The 17651-nt window shown below is 37.4% G+C and overlaps 1 protein-coding gene across 3 annotated transcripts in view; it reads left to right on the forward strand.

Annotated features, from left to right (window-relative positions):
- Nucleotides 1–17364, forward strand: part of LOC113072105 (serine-rich coiled-coil domain-containing protein 1-like) — an 80205-nt gene extending 62841 nt beyond the window's left edge. Inside the window, exon 9 of one of the 3 annotated variants that reach the window (XM_026245254.1) lies at nucleotides 15025–17364. In XM_026245254.1, coding sequence (XP_026101039.1) covers nucleotides 15025–15519 — 495 coding nt within the window. In that variant the 3' untranslated portion in view covers nucleotides 15520–17364. The remainder of the gene's footprint in view (nucleotides 1–15024) is intronic. The other 2 variants (XM_026245253.1, XM_026245255.1) reach the window with 2 other exon arrangements.
- Nucleotides 17365–17651: the final 287 nt, after the last annotated feature.

Consider the following 17651-nt stretch of genomic DNA (forward strand, 5'->3'; position numbering starts at 1 on the left):
GTAATCTTTGAGATTACTTAAAACAGAACTGCAAGGCATTTTATGGATGAGCGTTTCGTGAACCTAGGAGAGGAGGTCATTTTGACTTTGCTACGACAATCTGGCGCTTCAAATTCAGCTACTGTAAGTATGTTTAGTTATTAGTTTAAGTAAATGCTATTGACTGTTTAAATACAGTTTTTTAGGTCGTGTATGTGTGTGTGTGCAAGAAAGAGACATTGTCACACAGTGGAGTCAGATGTCTTAACCATCCTTTGTTTATGTAATGCAAACACATATGAGCGTCATCACTGTTTCTGTCACACCACTCCCCTTTCCCCTTTCATGCTTGACCTGATGGTAAAACCAGGGACATTATTATCTGTCTTTACATTTATTTTGAAAGATGAAGCTTTATTTATGGAAAGTGGCATTAGATTTCTGATTTCTTCGCTTGCGGTGTTCGGCCAGTCATTTGGCCAATCAGAGGAGACTGAGCTTGTCAGAAGGAGGGACTTTGTAGAAAACTACACGTTTGAGAGAGGCCAGGCATAGAAGACCTACAAAAATGTACAGTATTTGAAAAATAATGTGTTTTTTGAACATTAAAACATGTCAACATATTTGGTTACTCCAAATTAGGGCTGGGCGATATAAAAAAATTATAGCTCAATATTGTCAAACTTTTTACGATATTCAATATATATCTCAATATGTTTGCATTTGCATTTAAATAAAAAAAAAAAAACTCTAGACCAAGTGATCACTTACTGTTTTTTATTAAATTAACACGCAAATGTAACTGAAGTACAGAACTAGTACAAAAAGTGCATTCTTTTTAGTGCATGTAATTCACAAATTTCACTGTGCAACAGGTGGAAATTATTAAACTGGGAAAAGTATTTTTTTTACAAGTTTTTAGCTAAGAACATAAGTTTTTCTACTGTCTCTGTGGCATAAAACTATGTTTCCACTGGCTCCAAAAACCCTCTCAGATGGGAAGCTATTTTCTGAAGCACATAAGTATTATATATATATATATATATATATATATATATATATATATATATATATATATATATATATATATATATAGTACATACATAAGTATTTTATATAAGTATATTTTATAAGTATTTTATATATATATAGATCGCTAAACTCCTGCTTGCTTGCTTTTCAGATCATCTGCGGCATCGTTTCCACAATGAGGAGCGATTGTTTGCGTGCGCATGCTTGCCAGATCGCTCAAAATAAGCAAAACACCAGGAAAAAAAATTATCTATGTAACGGCGAAGCTCTGATTCGGGGATTTGAACTTTTGTTATCTCACAACTGCACTAACATATTCAGTTTTTGGACGTTCGGCGCATTCTTTTGGTACAGTATGCTTAAATTTGAAATATTCAGTATTCACAATATTTTCTAATTTTACATCGTCGTCAAAATTATTGCTATTATTATTAGCTAATATTCAATATATTGCGCAGCCCTACTCCAAATACACAAAATAATGATCCTTAAAAAATGTCATATGACCCTTTTAAGTCTCTAATGTAAGATTACATCTCTTTTGGCTGGAAAGTGAGTTTAATAGAATTGATCTCCCAAAAATAAAAATTCTGCCAATATTTGCCTGGAAAAAATAATTTTGAGCAACATGAGGGTGAGGGATACTTATAGAATTGTATTATTTGGCTTTACTATCCCTTTAACAAGACATATAAAGTGGAGTAATTCCTCACTGATGATCCCTGAAATTGCTTGTGCAATCACATGCGTGTGGAACAAATCAGGTACACTGAGTTATTAGTCTCTTTCCTTCTGCAGTCCTTGCACAAAACTTTATAATGCTGCTTATTTATGAGTTCAGCATTTTTTGCAGTGTTTTATCATTACTTTTAAATTGCCAAGACCACCTTGTAGGTCCCTCGTGTAACTCATTTATTTATCAGTGAGGTCATGGTCGAAATCACGCAACCATGTTTTTGTTTTTAATCCCCTTGCATCTTTCAAATTTTCTGGACCATTTTAAAGCAGCCTTAAAGAAAAAAATTAAATAAAACAAATAAAAACGAACATTTCCACCCTTTCCATCACTCTCTTTCCCTTACTAGTCCATCGAGACCCCAAGTGCATTCTCACAAGAGTTGTAGTGTGCATCTCCGAGTTTTAAACAAACGGCTGTGCTGGATACCTGTCTCCATATGGATCCTATTAAAACCTCACGCAGCCATCTGTAGCCTAACCATGCTGTGATATCTCCAAACTGCTTCCCTCAGCTCTGCTCCAGCTTGGTGGCTGAGCTTTTTCACGATCCCTTTGCAGTTTAGATTGTATTCAGAGAGGTGCTGCTTGTTACTATTGCAACATTTCTGTGTCCCATATTAATTTTGATTAGCTTGGGAAGGAACTGTATTTTTACATGTCAGGTTTAAAGGATTATGGCGGGTGCTTGGTTGCTGCCTTCAACCATAATGTAGTCTTGCCATTTATAGTACACGACCTGCTGCTCACTCCATACTGCTCTTAATGCTTGCCAGTATCTTGGGAGAGCGAGCAGTCATGTATGAAGCACTGCTGATATGGACATGCCGTTTTACTCTTTGTGCATGTGTGTATTTATTTACTTGAAGCCCATAGGCCTATACATGCAAAAAGTGACACTGATTGCAGTTCAAGTGTCTTGTGATGTTGGTTTATTTGGGTAATCTGAAGTTTGTCCATGTGCCCAGATGTGCTTTAAAAGAAAAAGAAAAAACTCAGGGGAGACCTCAGTGTCTTTTAACATGTTTTGTTTAATCATGTGACTCATCTGTCTGTGCGCCTCAAATGTTATAGTAAAATATCAAAAGTTTGGGTTGAACCACAAGGTTTTGAAGGTTTTTGAGTCTTTTACACTAACCAAGGCGATATGTATTTGATCTAAAATCCAGTAAAAAAAAAAAAAAAGTTAAAATAGAACACTGTTATTTTGACCGTGTTACAGTTTTTTTTCTGCATTTTTGATAAATAAATGCAGCCTTGATGAGTGTAAGAGACTTATTTTCAAATAAAATAAAGGTCTTACTGATCCCAAACTTATTTATAGCAGTGTACATAATAGATGTTTATTCTCTCCATAGTTATTTTGTAATTGGTAAAACTAATTGGTAAAAGTTACGCTTTCCCCTATGTTAAAATAGTGAATATACTGTATACATCATGCCATTTTAAACAAATATTTTTTATGTTCTCAGAAACCAGTCTGTTTCCTCACAAACTTGTCTAAAGTAGAGTATTTCTGCTTATTTGCACAGTAACATTGAAATGTTGGAATAAAATATGGAAACACCTAAAATGTATTGTTGTTTCTTATTAAATATTCAATTAATTACTGTTATTTATAGCTCAGGAAACCAAGAACTCATTAGTTCAAACCAGAAATGTGGAACAAAGTTGTCATACAGTACTTATGTGCCGATTAACTGACGACAATGCATTGATGATGGTTTTTTTTTTTTGAGGGTCGTAATTGAAAACCACTGCAATCGGCACATTCATCAAAAGTGAGATTTTAGGTTTGTTCATCTCTGAGAATAGGCTGGATTTAGAAATTAATTAGCACTCTATTATTTTTCTGGACTGCAGACTGCATTGAGACTAGAGCAAAGAAAAGCTCCATGGCTGAATCTCATTCACATGAGAGAGAAAGAGAGAGAGAGAGAGAGAGAGAGACTGGGGCAGTCCAGGGCTTGAAGCGGACTATAATTGTGGCCAAATTGTGTGTCTCTGTGAGAACTCTGCTTGGCCTGTCCAGGCCATTGCAGTATGCTTTAGCTGTAGGCCCTCTGAACACTTTAGGCTGGAGAAAAAGATCTGCAGCATTTTCTGCTTTGGCTTCATGCTTGGCCTAGTTACCTTTGAGTTGGCTTAGATTATATTGTAAAAATGGTGCAGAGAGCTCAACTATAAATGTATTTAACTTTTAAATCAAATCAGATTTTTATTTCTTAAAATCTTATAAAATCTTATTTTATTTTTTTATTAATTAATTCTTTTTTTACAGCAGATGTTCAGAATAATAAATTTGAATGACTTTTCTTGGTAAATTTTAATTATTATTATTTAAATAATTTAAATGAAATATTTTTTTTTTTTTTTACTGTAAACACTAATATTGAATTAAAAAGCAATTTTGCCAAAAGTCATAAGTTAATTAGAAATTAAATTAGTTAAGAATAGTTTTAGTAATACATTTTTTTATGTAATGTTTTTTCCTGAGATGGCAAAGCTGAATTTTCAGCAGCCATTACTCCAGTTTTCAGTGTCAAGTTATCCTTCTTAAATCAATCTAATATGATGATTTGATGCTCAAGAAACACTCATTTTCATAAATGTTGAAAAGAGTTGTCCTATTATGTCTCTCTCTCTCTCTCTCTCTCTCTCTCTCTCTCTTTATATATATATGTATATGTCTATGTCTGTATGTGTGTTGTGTGTGTGTTTTTAAGACATTTGTGACATTATAAATGTATTTACTGTGAAATTGATTAATATAATGTATCCTTGCTAAATACAAGATTTAATTTATTTTAAAAAATCGTACTCACTGCTACTTGTATATTGCTGTGCCATAGAGTATGACAATGTCAATCCCACATCACCTATATTTATATCAATTTAGATTCTTTAATATCAGTGATGTTTGAGGTTCCATTTCAATTATGATGCTGCCTTAGAATGCAGCTCACTTTCTAGGCAGTGAGATTACTCACTCGATTTTGTAATTAAGCCATGGTATATCCCATAAAAGACAAATCTAAAGTATTTAAAAGCAATTAAAGTATTGAGGGTCTATAACTAAGTGAAGCAAATACATTTATCCTGGAGATATCAGGTAGTTATGTTAGATATGTGATAAGAAGCGATTAAAAAGCATCACAGAATATGCATGAGTAATATGGAAGATGGAAAATCAGATACTTGATCATCATTTAATGGCGTGTATGTTCACGGGAGATTATGTCAGGGGATACACGTTGACAGATGTTTTATACCTGCACCATCTTACACTGTCTGTAATCACTGCATGCAAGAATTAGATCTCAACACTCATTGAAATGTAAATGTTCGTGCATTGCCTCCCAGCATTGTTCTCCAACTGTTCAGGGCATATATATTTTTATCTGGACTATATTAGATACAATCTTCCTCTAATTAGGATTCAAGTAAAATAAATAAATAAAAACAAATAACAGAGATTTGGATTTATGTCTTCACGGAGAGTTGCTTATTAACTTCACATTATAGACTCTTAAAGAAGGTAAATGAATGTGTGAAGTTTTATTGCATCAGTGTTTTATTCATTGTCCTCAAGCACATCATTAGCACAGTATATCACTGCAAATCACTGGGTTTGTCGAAGTGGGCAAAGCTGCTGAGAGCTGCTGAGGAACTTATTTACCCCAGTCTGCTGCTTACTGTTGAAAATGACAGACCATTTACTCTAAAGAACAGGCAAGGGTGGATTGTACAAGGTCCTGTGAGGGTCCAGAGCACAAGCTTCACTGGAGGCCATGTTTTAAATTGGTTTTAAATGGCTTTTTTTATTTTTATATATATATATATATATATAACGATTCAAACAAATCTCCATATTCATCGGGAAGAAGGAGGCGGGAACCAGCGCACAATCAAAACATAATTTTAATAATCAGAAATAAACACAAAACGGCGCGTCAGCCCCTCACGGCGACTGACGCGCACAAATAAAAGCCAAAACATAAAATAATATCCCAGGCCTGGTCCTCTCTCGTCCTTCACGGTCGTCACTCCAGTTTTATATCCTTCCATCTCCTACGTGGGACTCGATACTAGCGGTGGGGCTCAGGTGTAGCTCATCTCCAATCACTACACCTGGCCTCACTCCTCGTTCCCACGCCTCTCGGCCCCGCACCACTCGCCACAATATATATATATATATATATATATATATATATATATATATATATATATATATATATATATATATATATATATATATATATATATATATATATATATATATATATATATATTGTGGCGAGTGGGGCGGGGCCGAGAGGCGTGGGAACGAGGAGTGAGGCCAGGTGTAGTGATTGGAGATGAGCTACACCTGAGCCCCACCGCTAGTATCGAGTCCCACGTAGGAGATGTATATATATATATAATATTTCTCCCTGAAATATTCAGAATAGTCAATTATGTTGATTTGTCACCATTTTATTCTCAAACGAAGATTCCTTTTCAGTTAGTTCAGCATTTCATTTGGACCCACACTATGCTGAACAATGGCCGATAATATGTTGATTTTTGTTTTATAAAGCAAATTGTTGCATTTTTGATCACATCCTTCTTTAATGATCACATAATACGTTTTTATTTAGCAAGTATGAAAAGTAAATTCACCAATTTTTTATTTTATTTATTTTTTTTTGAAGGGGGCAGAGAGTTTTTGTAATCATCAAAAAAAATCATTTTATTCATTTATTTTTTGCATTTTTAATCCCATTTTGACAATTTAAATGGGTCTTATGATGCGACAAAAAATGCGCCATTTTACAAGTTTTTTTTAACTGAAATGTGTGCTGACGGTGTGCTTACACAACCACCCTATAATGATAAAAATACACCCACCTCAAATCTTTACCCCTTTTTCAAATTGAAATGATCTCCGATGCCCGTCTATGTATCATCACAAAAACAGGCCCCTCCCATGATAGTTTGATTGCCATTAGCGTTTCAGCACAGATTGGACTGGCGTCTTACCTTAGACCCACCCTGAGTGAGTTTGCTATCAGTCAACTACTGTTTTACCACCGGAGTCGATTGAAGTGTTCCAATGTTGGATGCATTAATGAACATATCAGTTGTGATTTACTCCCAACATCTGAGCCGCTGAAGATGCAATTGATTACATTTGTTTTTGAAGGGAATACTCCCCCCATGTACATAAATGCATCTATTATCGTGCAAATTATTCATGATTCTGCTTCACCAACAGGAGAAGTGAGTGTAAGTTTTTTTTTTAACGAATCGTTGCAAATTGCCTTTCCTAATAATGTGCTAATTAGCAAGTTTCATGATGAATGCGGCTAAAGTAAACCGTTCCTCAGAGAGCAGGAAGAGAGGGGCAGGGTCAGCATAGCTCATTAACATTTAAAGAAAAGAGCTGTTTTAAACTATGTTACAGATTTTTCATTAAGACCCTAAAGAATCATATCAACTTGTGGAAAATGGGCATCCTATGACCTGTTTAAGTCTGAATCCCTCTCTAATGATCAAATAAGGAGCAGTTGCATAGCAAATATGAAAAATAAAGATGCAGTTGCACAATATTACAAATAGACAAAATAAAGTTGCAGTTACTTTAGTGTACCATGACCAGAATAAGACATCAAAGCTTAAACAGGGCATTCAGGTGATAACGGTTCAGTGGAGTGAAGAACATTTCTAATTTCTTTTAAATTCTGCCAAAAGTTACCAGCACATATTCAAATGCCATTTGTCTATCTATCTCAATTTTACATCTGTAGTGGCTTGTTTCTGCACTTATCTAAGCTTGAAGCCCGCTGGCAGTCAGAGGCCCCATCAGCCCAGTCCATAATCTGTCCTTGAGAACCAGCTGAGGGTCTCTGAGGGAGTGAGCGAAATGAAGGCAATCATTTGAAATTCAAAAAGAACTGCCTCCTAACATACAACATGATTTGTTCAACTTTGCATATTGCCATCTTGGGAAATGAAGTTGTCGGCATGCTTCCAGGAACAATAGTCTTGTGACAGGAAGGGCATACGTGTGCTGCATTCCTCTAGTTAGATCCGTGGTCATCCCCCCACTCAGCGTGGCTAATTGATGCAGCATCCTTCTGACTGTTACCTGGCTCTGTGTGTGTGTGTTCACATGTGTCCATGCTCGGTCTGGCTCCGTGCCCAGAAATGAGAGTGCATATCCATCACTACTCTATAGTGAGTGGCCATGGCCAGCTGAGAGACCAGCTCTGCACCTCTCCTCCCCCTCCAGCCAGTGGACAGATTCAGGACACCCCAGGTTCATTAGTCACACCAAAGTAGGGCAGGTGCAGTGTGAGTTGCCTCTCCTGGATCTATCAGAGGCTCAGAGTTGAGGCGTGATGCACTCATACACCACAAGGACCACTTCTGTGTAGGCCAGGGTCTTTCCTGCTCTCCAGCTTAATGCAATGGGACCCCACTCGATAAGCATTGGGGTTCTTCTGCAGTGTGCTGTGAATATATCAGCTCTTAGATAATGAGGACCAAAGCCCTCTCAATCTCATACAACAATTTACTGCAGCATTAATGAAAATAGCTAAAGCATAAATATTAATGAATAAGTCCTTTGCAATCTGCACATTCACAAATGCCTCGAGGTGCATAGTTGCAATGTTTTGCCGACAAATACAGAGAATTAAAATGCAGAACAGGAAAATCCGGTAAGAATAAATTGTCTTTGTTTTTAACGTGGAGTGTCTTCAATGAGACAAGCCACCCACACACTTCCACATTTAAAAAAAACTCTCTTGCTTTACACTGAAAAGTCTGGTGTGAATCTCTAGGTTGACAGAGATTCATTTCAGTTTTTTTTTCTTTGTAAATTTAGAATTATTCAACCTGATGTGTTTGACCTGATTGTGTGTGTGTGTGTGTGTGTGTTTGTGAGTAGCTGGCATCAGGGGTCCTTACTGTAGAGCCTTCAAGGTGAGTTAGATATGAGATGAGCGTACACAGGGCCAGCCTTCCCTTTACTCACAGTCATCTGACAGTGAGTGACACCTGACAGCTCTGCTCAGGAGAGCCGCGAAGGACAAAGTGTTTTTTGCTTTCCTATATCAAGCTGATCATAGAGCATTTGGCACTATACAAAAGCTTGATGATTTGGCATTATTGAAACATTTTTATTGGCAGTAGCAAAATATAAAATATAAATGGCCAGATTTTGTCTGAAACACAAGTCAGTATTAACTCTTCATATTGTTTGTTCATATTTAAAACATCAACACTATTGCATGTGTTATATTGCTTAATGCAAACTTTATATCAGCTGAGATATTTTTTAATGAAAACAATTTAATAAAATATTCCAACTAATTTGGCTGGTTGTTTTGAGTTGTTTGAGCTCATTGAGTACCATAATGATAACTAAAATTGCTCAATGAAATCTGAAAACTTTTCAAAAATGTTCCCCCCATTGCAGCTGAACAGGAAGGAGAGCTTCCTTCAGAATTGCCACAGGAAAAGTAAACAACACCAGAGAGTCTGAGTTTAGGGTGGATTTTAAAGATGCATTTTCGTCCAGTCAGTGTAGGCTTTGTGATGGCCCTTAGGCCCTTAAAGAGAGAAAGAGCGAATGAGTGTGTGTCTGACTTTGGATGCAGGATGTACTGGTATAAGAAACGAGGTGCTGTGAAGTAGGCAAGCCCTGTAGCAGTCTGTGTTGATAAGAGCCACAGGGAAATGGAGTGGGTCAGACGACAGTTTTCACAGGTGTTTTATGGGAGAAAAACTCAAGCCCACACTCCAGAAATGCTCCCCATTAAAGCCCCTTTCACACTGAAAGTTGGTCCTTGAAAATTGCCTTCTGTTTGAATGCAAACATGTCCCAGAATTTATTACGTGATCGATCCTGGGTTGGGGACCTAGTAACATTGCTGGGTTCAGTCCCGGAACAAGCTCTGTGTGAACAAAAGCTAGAACCAATGCTGTAAATTGTGTGTCATAGTTTTACTGAAAGTTAACGTGCCTAGCATTTTTGACTTGTACATTACACGTCACATCCTGATGTCACGTGTCATTACGGGGCCTTTACGGGTTGTGTGTGAACGCACGCACAGATTACGGGAAATCACTGGCGGTGTGAATGAACCAAAATCTGACAATCCGGTAATAATTGCTAGGACACATTACCCATGTATTATCTGGAATATCAGTGTGAAAGGGGCTCAGTAAGCTTTTATTCAATTATGTATCCAAACATTCCACTCATCCAAAAAAGAGATGGTACCGAGGGCATTTATCTTTTTTCGTGAAATATTCAGACTTCAATTGCCTCAGTTGCCTGCTTTGGCAAACTTGAAGAACTTCCACTTGATGATGTTGTGAAACTTTCAATTTAGCAGTATCATACCAGCAAGCGGTTGTATTTAATACCTCAATACACTTTGATATTCAATGCTTAGTATGAATGTTATTTGCTCATGTTTCGGCAAAATTCTGAAGCAAAGGTTTGGCTTGGAATTTGAGAGTGAATTTGAACTGAATTGGGCTACTGGAAGTTGAATTGGAATGACATCAAAAGGAATGGACTGCAGACAGAGAATCAGTGTCTGTCCACTTTTCAGTGGCCTTCGTTCCAGATATTTCCATTTAAAAAAAATTTTTTTTAAAGATTATAAGCCATAAGCTTATAAGTATATATATACACCTATAAGCTTGCTGAATTTCTGAAATTGTTTCTAAATATGCTATTGCTACACTTCATGGCAAAAATTGCAGTGGTCTGCTAGACTTGGTTGAACAAAAATAAACAATATTTTGTTGCTTAAGCTTATGTATTCAGTCCTCATTCAATGGTATACTATAAATCCATGTGAAAAAAAAATACTTCTCACTGTTCTCAGGTCAAATATTTATATGCGATTAAAATGCGATTAATTTTGATTAATTAATTACAAAGTCCCTAATTAATTAGATTAATTTTTTTAATCGAGTCCCGGCCCTAATATAAACAGAATATACAATTTTACAAATGGCATTTGAACTTTTTTGAAATGGCATTGAGAAAGTTTTGAAAAGTGGGAGTGAAATCATTTAAGGCATTCTCAATTCAGTTCTGGTGCACAACTCTGTGTTTGATGTGTGTGAATTTTAAACTTATATACAGTTCCGTAAACATGAAGTGTTTACTGAATCATTTGCATTTCAGATCAAATTGGCCAATTAGTTGGTATACTCCACTCTGCTTCCACTCTCTGTGAATGGGAATGAGGTAAACAGTGAAATGTCCCATTGTTGTTGGACTAGACATCTGCACTTTTGAAATACTGTTCAAAAATGACTGCTCCACTGCAGAACAGGTCCTCACATTGATTTTATCTTCAGTCCTTATTATTACCAAATTATGCATCATGCCTGGTTGATTATGGACTACTCGGCTCAGAAAGTCTTACAAAAAGTGTTCATTTTGTCCATCGCTTTCGGGGTCTGCAAATCTGTGAATATTTTGTTGTGAAGAAGCTGGTAGAAGCTGGTTAAATAGAACCAACTGAAGCATAAGGCGCTGGTAGGTTTCTTCCATTGCTTTGTGTGTTTCGTCATGTTGATTCAAAGTCAGCCCATGACAATTAAGTTGTGTGACACACGTTGTTGTGGAAAGCCACACACACCACCGTACTTCATGGAGCTGACGGTCCTTAAACAGGCAGCTGCGGCTTTCCGATGACACCCAGGCAGCTGCACCAATCTCATCAGCTTTTGAAGACTTCTGCTACCTGATCTGATAGAAACTCAATTTATTGATTTGTTTTGTCTGTTTCTTCTCTTCATCTCTTTCGCTCTCACTTGGATCTTTTTCCCCACATCTCAATATCTATTTCCCGTTATTGTTTATCCAGGTCCTGTGCTGTCAGAGAGAACAAGAGAAGGACTGTAAAGAATCTTATCTTCCCTAAAGCTGACAGTTGTTGGAGGGGCTCAATAGGGGGGAAAGCCTTTGAAGTTTATTCAGTTACTCCACACATCAAATTCAGCCTCCATCATGCCTCATCATCTACAGTAGGAACAAGGCTTGTACGAAACTCGGTGAACGGAGCGCCCGCCCACCCCCTCTCACTCGCCTGCTCTAACGTTCTCTTTCAACTCCTCTTATTTCTCCTTCACATCTTTACTATTTTTTTAATCTATTTTTTTTTTATATTTCTGGAGTCTTTTTTTTTCACCTGTTAAATATCGATCAGTCTTTCTCAATTGATCACTGTTTCAGCACACATAAACGTGCTGTCTCTTTCTTTAGCTGACATTTGTTTCTCTTATCTGCCCGCAGACGGATTGGTCAGGGCGCTGTGCTAATCGTCTGCTGAACGATTAGCCGGTTAGTTCAACTAGGTTATCGAGAATTTCTTGTTTTATTTGATTTTGGCAAGGGGATGAGGAACTTCTTTTTAGCGTGCTGTGGGCGCTTTGGCAAAAGGCCTTTCAAAAACACTTATATTACAAATCTGTCAAATAGTGTTCAAGATGGATACTAAGAAATGTTTCTAAATCACCAAATCAGCGTATTAGAATTATTTTGGAAGGATCATGTGACACTGAAGACTAAAGTAATGGCTGCTGAAAATTCTATAAAAATATTATCACATTCAGTAAAAAAAAGTACATTTTAACAATTTAATGACATTTCTATATATATTGTTTTTACAAAGTAAATGCAGCCTTGGTGAGCCTAGACTTTATAATTTATAAAATGTTACCGACCCCAAAATTTGAATATTAATGTACACAGGCAGATGGATGTTTATGGATGTTGTGTGCCTAATATCAATAAAGAATGTTGGAAGGAAATATATTAAATATATTAACGCTATTACTTTTCACTTTTACACTCTTTAATACAAATCGCAAAACACAACTAGATCATGTAGACAGCTCCGCTGACTTTAATAACTGATTTGTTTTAAATTATGAAAATGTCTTTATTGTACATCCGTACAGGGCTCATATGTCAAAGCATGGCACAAGGTGCTGAGACAGTGTGGCAGTTGTGGGAGCCCATGAGCCCATTAAAAGTATTCAGAGGCGGTTTGTAATCAGCCGCTGGCGAGGAGGACAGCCATTTATCTTTAAGCACCCTCAGACTGTGGCACTTCATCCTCTCTCGCTTTCTCTCTCTCTTTCTGAAAGCCACTCTTCATCATCTTAACTTAGGTTCAGACGGATGGAGTTTCAGGAAGTGCAGACAGACAACATGCTTCTCTGCCCCTCTTTGGCTTAATATAGAGCCTAGCATCTGAGAGACGGCGATTGTTTACCCACACTTTGTTGTTGTCTGATTGAGAGTGATTGCAAAGGTGCGTTTCAGTTTGTTTAATGTGAGTTTTATTTGGAAAGATGAATAGATGAGCATGCTCTTCTTAATACGGGGTCGCCACACAAAAAGTTGAAATTCTTCTGTTCCTTTTTTTTATCATGTTTATTTGAGAAAAGCTCTTTGTCTGTAAACCAAGATATTCATGTTGTTTATTCATTTTACATGATTCCAGAGGGGGAAAAACAACAACACCAAAGAAATACATTCTTGTCTTTCGAGACTCTTGACGAGAAGTGCCGCAGAATTGTTTTCCTTACCCAAACATATTACTTTTTCGGGGAATTTAAAAGTGAGCTGTGCTTGCTTGAGTGGATTTTTTATGTAATACATAACTAGATATCTGTACACTGCTCTCAGTTATCAGTCCACTGCTATACATAATACACAAGGATTACTGTCCATTGCCTGCGGCTTAGACAGTGTGCCTCTTTGCAACAGTTGCTCATTGCACACGTGTGTGTGTGTGTGTGTGTGTGTGTGTGTGTGTGTGTTTGTAGGTGTGCTGAAGTGTGGAAAATGAGTAGGCTGAATCCTGCTACTTCCAGCCTACTGCATAATCAGCCGGAGGGCTTTTAACAGAAGCATGCCATTAACACAGGACCAGCTTCTTCACAAGCTAATAAAGCCCCAAATGGATTAGGACCGTTAAATCAGTCTGATTTAATCTGGTCGCTGTTTTTCCACTGGATGACTCTAGTGTTGTGTGCGTGTGCGTGCATTTCTGGCCTTTTTCCAGTGCAGGTACAAAACTTTTCCTTCTCTCTGTCACCATTTGATGTATTTATGTTTGCTAGCACCTGAATTTGTGCTGTGAATGGTGCAGCGCATGTACTTGAGAGGACGCAGACATTGTAAATCCAAGCTGCAGTCCCCAAACACCCGCTGCTTAGCATGGTATCTGTAAAGAGAGGCCCAGAGTTGTGTATGTGTTTTATTGAACATATAAAACATATAAAAACTGAACATATAAAAAGAACTGTAAATAGTCATTTATTTGTATATCTGAAGTGCTACACAATAATAGAACAAAATCAAAGGACTATAAATGAGCAAGTAGTGAGATCAGAAAATAAGTTTTGGATAACTTTTCAGGATTTTGAACATTGAACATGGAAAATGTCCTTTTTGTTATATAATTCTGTCGTCTTAACAGTACAGAGCTTGTAGTTTGAGTGTTGCTATAAAATCCAGTTGGAACCAGATATTGGGTTTGGTTGTGCTGTGGTTGAACTAGATGTGCAGAATGGGTTGTTTATGAAAGTATGAAATACATTTCACACAATAAATGATAAAATAAGTTTAGCACACATGAAAGGCATGTCACCTGCACTGGCACACTTTAAAAAATGCTCTCTTTTTTTTAGAGTGCATGTTGATTTTTTTCAACTCCTCGCACGGATTCTTCCCCATAAAGTACAAATTCAATTACAGCCTCGATTTTAAATTCAATTTCACGTCACAGCTGAAGTTTCCCACATTAGCCACATCACACTTAATTAGGTTTCCTCACTTTGTGAAATGCCGATTAGCATCAAGTATTACTTTCTGGCTGCCAGCTCAGTCTGAGTTACACGTCGAGTTACAGCATGAATCGAGCAGTCACTCTTTAGTTTGCAGTTTTTTTTTTTTACATGCACAATATTTCCCCTGCACTCATTCAGCATTATATAGGGCTGGTTATGTAAGGAAGAGGCAGTGTTGTGTGCAAAATGAACAGGTGGCTCAAGCTCCTAAGCACAGATTTGTCTTGTGCCACCTCCCCACAATGTGTGCCTTTGGCCTCCTCTTTCTAAAAAAGGCAAAATTCCAGTTGGTCTGGAAACAATTAGAAAAGGTTCTACACTGCCAACGAATCTTTGTCACAATGTCAGCGAATTAAGTGGCTTACTTTTTTTTCTCTCTTTCCCATCTTTTGTTTTCGACAGGCAGTCTACCCAAGTCGACCCACAGGCCAAAACAGCAACATTCCCAGCAGCAGCCTCACAAGGGAGCGAAGGGCGACACGAACGTCCGCCGCAGACCATCACAGTCAGCCTTGTGAAGAGAGGGCTTGCAGCAATGGCGGAGGAGGATTGCGGGAGCCGCTACGGAGAGCTGAAGGTGGGCAGTCCATGTCTGAGTTACCCGGGACCCGGAAGGCAGAGCACCCGGGGCCATCTCAGATCCCTCGGGCTGTGGCTGGCAGCAGCGTGAGCCTCCCCAGCAAAGACAGTCCCTCACGCAGCCTGTCTTCAGACAGCGAACGGGGGCCACGGAGCGAGCGAGGCCCTATTCCCAGGCTTCAGTCCTCCTTTACTGCCCGTCTGGGTCAACCGCCCCGTGGGCCTCTGTCTTTACACATGTACACCCGAAAGAACATCTTCCTACAGCACTCGCTCCATACAGCCGAACTGCAGGCTCTTGCTCAGCAGGACGGTTGAAACACACACACACACACACACACACACACATAAAGAAAACTGACACATGCCTCAGATGGATGTGACCTCTTGGTGCAGTTCCTCAGTGACCGCAAGTACCTTCACACCCACTTTTCCTCTCAAACCTCAAATGAACTTTAACCACACACTGAGACTCATCTCATCTTTTGTGGAGTTAAAGTAATCATCTATATTCCAATCCGTCGTCTGCACTACTTAAGCTTTTTTGAAGGAATGATATATGCTGCTCTGATAAGTACTTTAAATTGACGGTACATTTGGGTGAGAGATTCACTCGCAACACTATCACATTGTACAGCTCTGCTGAAACGCTAGAGGTGATATCAACATTTTCTGTTGCATTACATTTATTAAAAGAAATCCAGGATCCAACATTAAAACTTACCGAGTAAGTTCAAGTAAAAAATTGGTTTTGGCAAGTTAATTGTACAATTTGGTAACCCGGTAACTCCATTATGAACTATAACATAGTGCTGTAAGCGATCAATTAAATGTCTAGCTTAAGAACAGTTTCTCCAGATCTCCATTTGGTGACATTACAGTTCAAATGTTTGGAGATTTTTTTTTTATGCGTCTTGAAAGAAGTTGGTTACGCTCACCAAGGCTGCATTTATTTAATATTGTGATAAACCATAATATCTTTTAATATTATTGTAATTTAAAATAACTTCAATATATCTTAAATATGATTTATTGCTGTGATGGAAATCCTAATGTTACGCAGCAATTATTCTAGGTTTCAGTGTCACATTTTTATAATATGCTGATTTGCTGCTGTAGTAACATTTCTTCTTTTTCAATGTGGAAATCTGTTGTGCTGCTTAATATTTTTGTGGAAACTTTTTTTTCAGGATTGTTTTATGAATTTATTTGAAATAGAAATCCTTTGTAATGTTGTTAATATGTGCATTGTCACTTTTGAATAAATCAACTGAATGACTCCTGCAAAAAAAAAAAAAAAAAAAAAAAAACAACTACATACTGTCCCCAAACGTTTGAACGGTATATTTGATTTATGTAGAAATGTTACTCATATTAAGCCACCATTATCAAAATATTGTTACAATCATTTTAGAAGATGTGAAAAACTGACACATGTGAATGAGGAAAAAAAAAAAAAGACATAAAAATACAGCTTCATGACGAGTACCGAAACTTTTTGGCCGGTTCCTCAATTCGCCCACCAGTAGTTTGCCAAAACCCTGTAGTACCTTTATTAAAGTTTTCAAAACCTTTTTAACTCCAAGCCTTTGCCTAGACTCCCATTTATTGGCTTGCTTATTAGATTGAGCTCAATTAGTAGTGATGTTTATGATAGTAGGTCATATGAATAGTCTAGCACATTGTTTTGCACTTGGAAACGTGACACTGAAGAATCATGCATATATTGCAGAATCAATCCCCAGTCAAAGAGAGGGCACTGAAACTTGTGCTGCCAGTGAGAATTGCCCACGTGTTATCAGACCCTTTTTAGGGAGTTTAACACTCATTAGCCTCTTCTAATTACAAGTAACGCTTTCTCTCTTTTTTTTTCATTTTGCATTTGCTTCAAACAAAAATAAAATATTTTTTGGCACTGAATCTAAGCTGAAATAGATTTGACAGCTCTTGTGGAAGGACTCGGTGAGAGCCTCAAGTCATAAACATTTAGACATCAAGAAAGAAATGCCCTTCATTAATCAGTAGAACCCTCTTTGCAAAAGTAGAACCCTCTTTGTAAAAAAATTACATTTGACAGACGAGACTTTGAATTTTCATAAAAAAAATGTAATTAAACATTTTGGTAACTTCAGCTGCCTCATACAGTGCAGACTCTTAAAGAGCCAGTAAGATGAAAATTCTAAGCTTCCTATCACTGTTAATAAGTCCTGTACATTAGGTTTAAATCCATCCAAGGTTAAAAAAAACATTGTCATTTTGTCAAAATATCATTTTAAAATTACCTCAATTCTCAGAGATCCCCAAACGGTTCGCATGAAGCTGTTCAAAAGATTCAGTTTCCTTAAACCCCACCTTTCGGTAGCATACTGTGTTCTGATTGGTCAACTAACATAAGCAATTTGGATTGGTTGTTCCGCACACACCTGCACGGTAAACTATGCGTTAGCATC

Source organism: Carassius auratus, unplaced genomic scaffold, assembly GCF_003368295.1.
Source record: "Carassius auratus strain Wakin unplaced genomic scaffold, ASM336829v1 scaf_tig00008539, whole genome shotgun sequence".
Taxonomy (NCBI): Eukaryota; Metazoa; Chordata; class Actinopteri; order Cypriniformes; family Cyprinidae; genus Carassius; species Carassius auratus.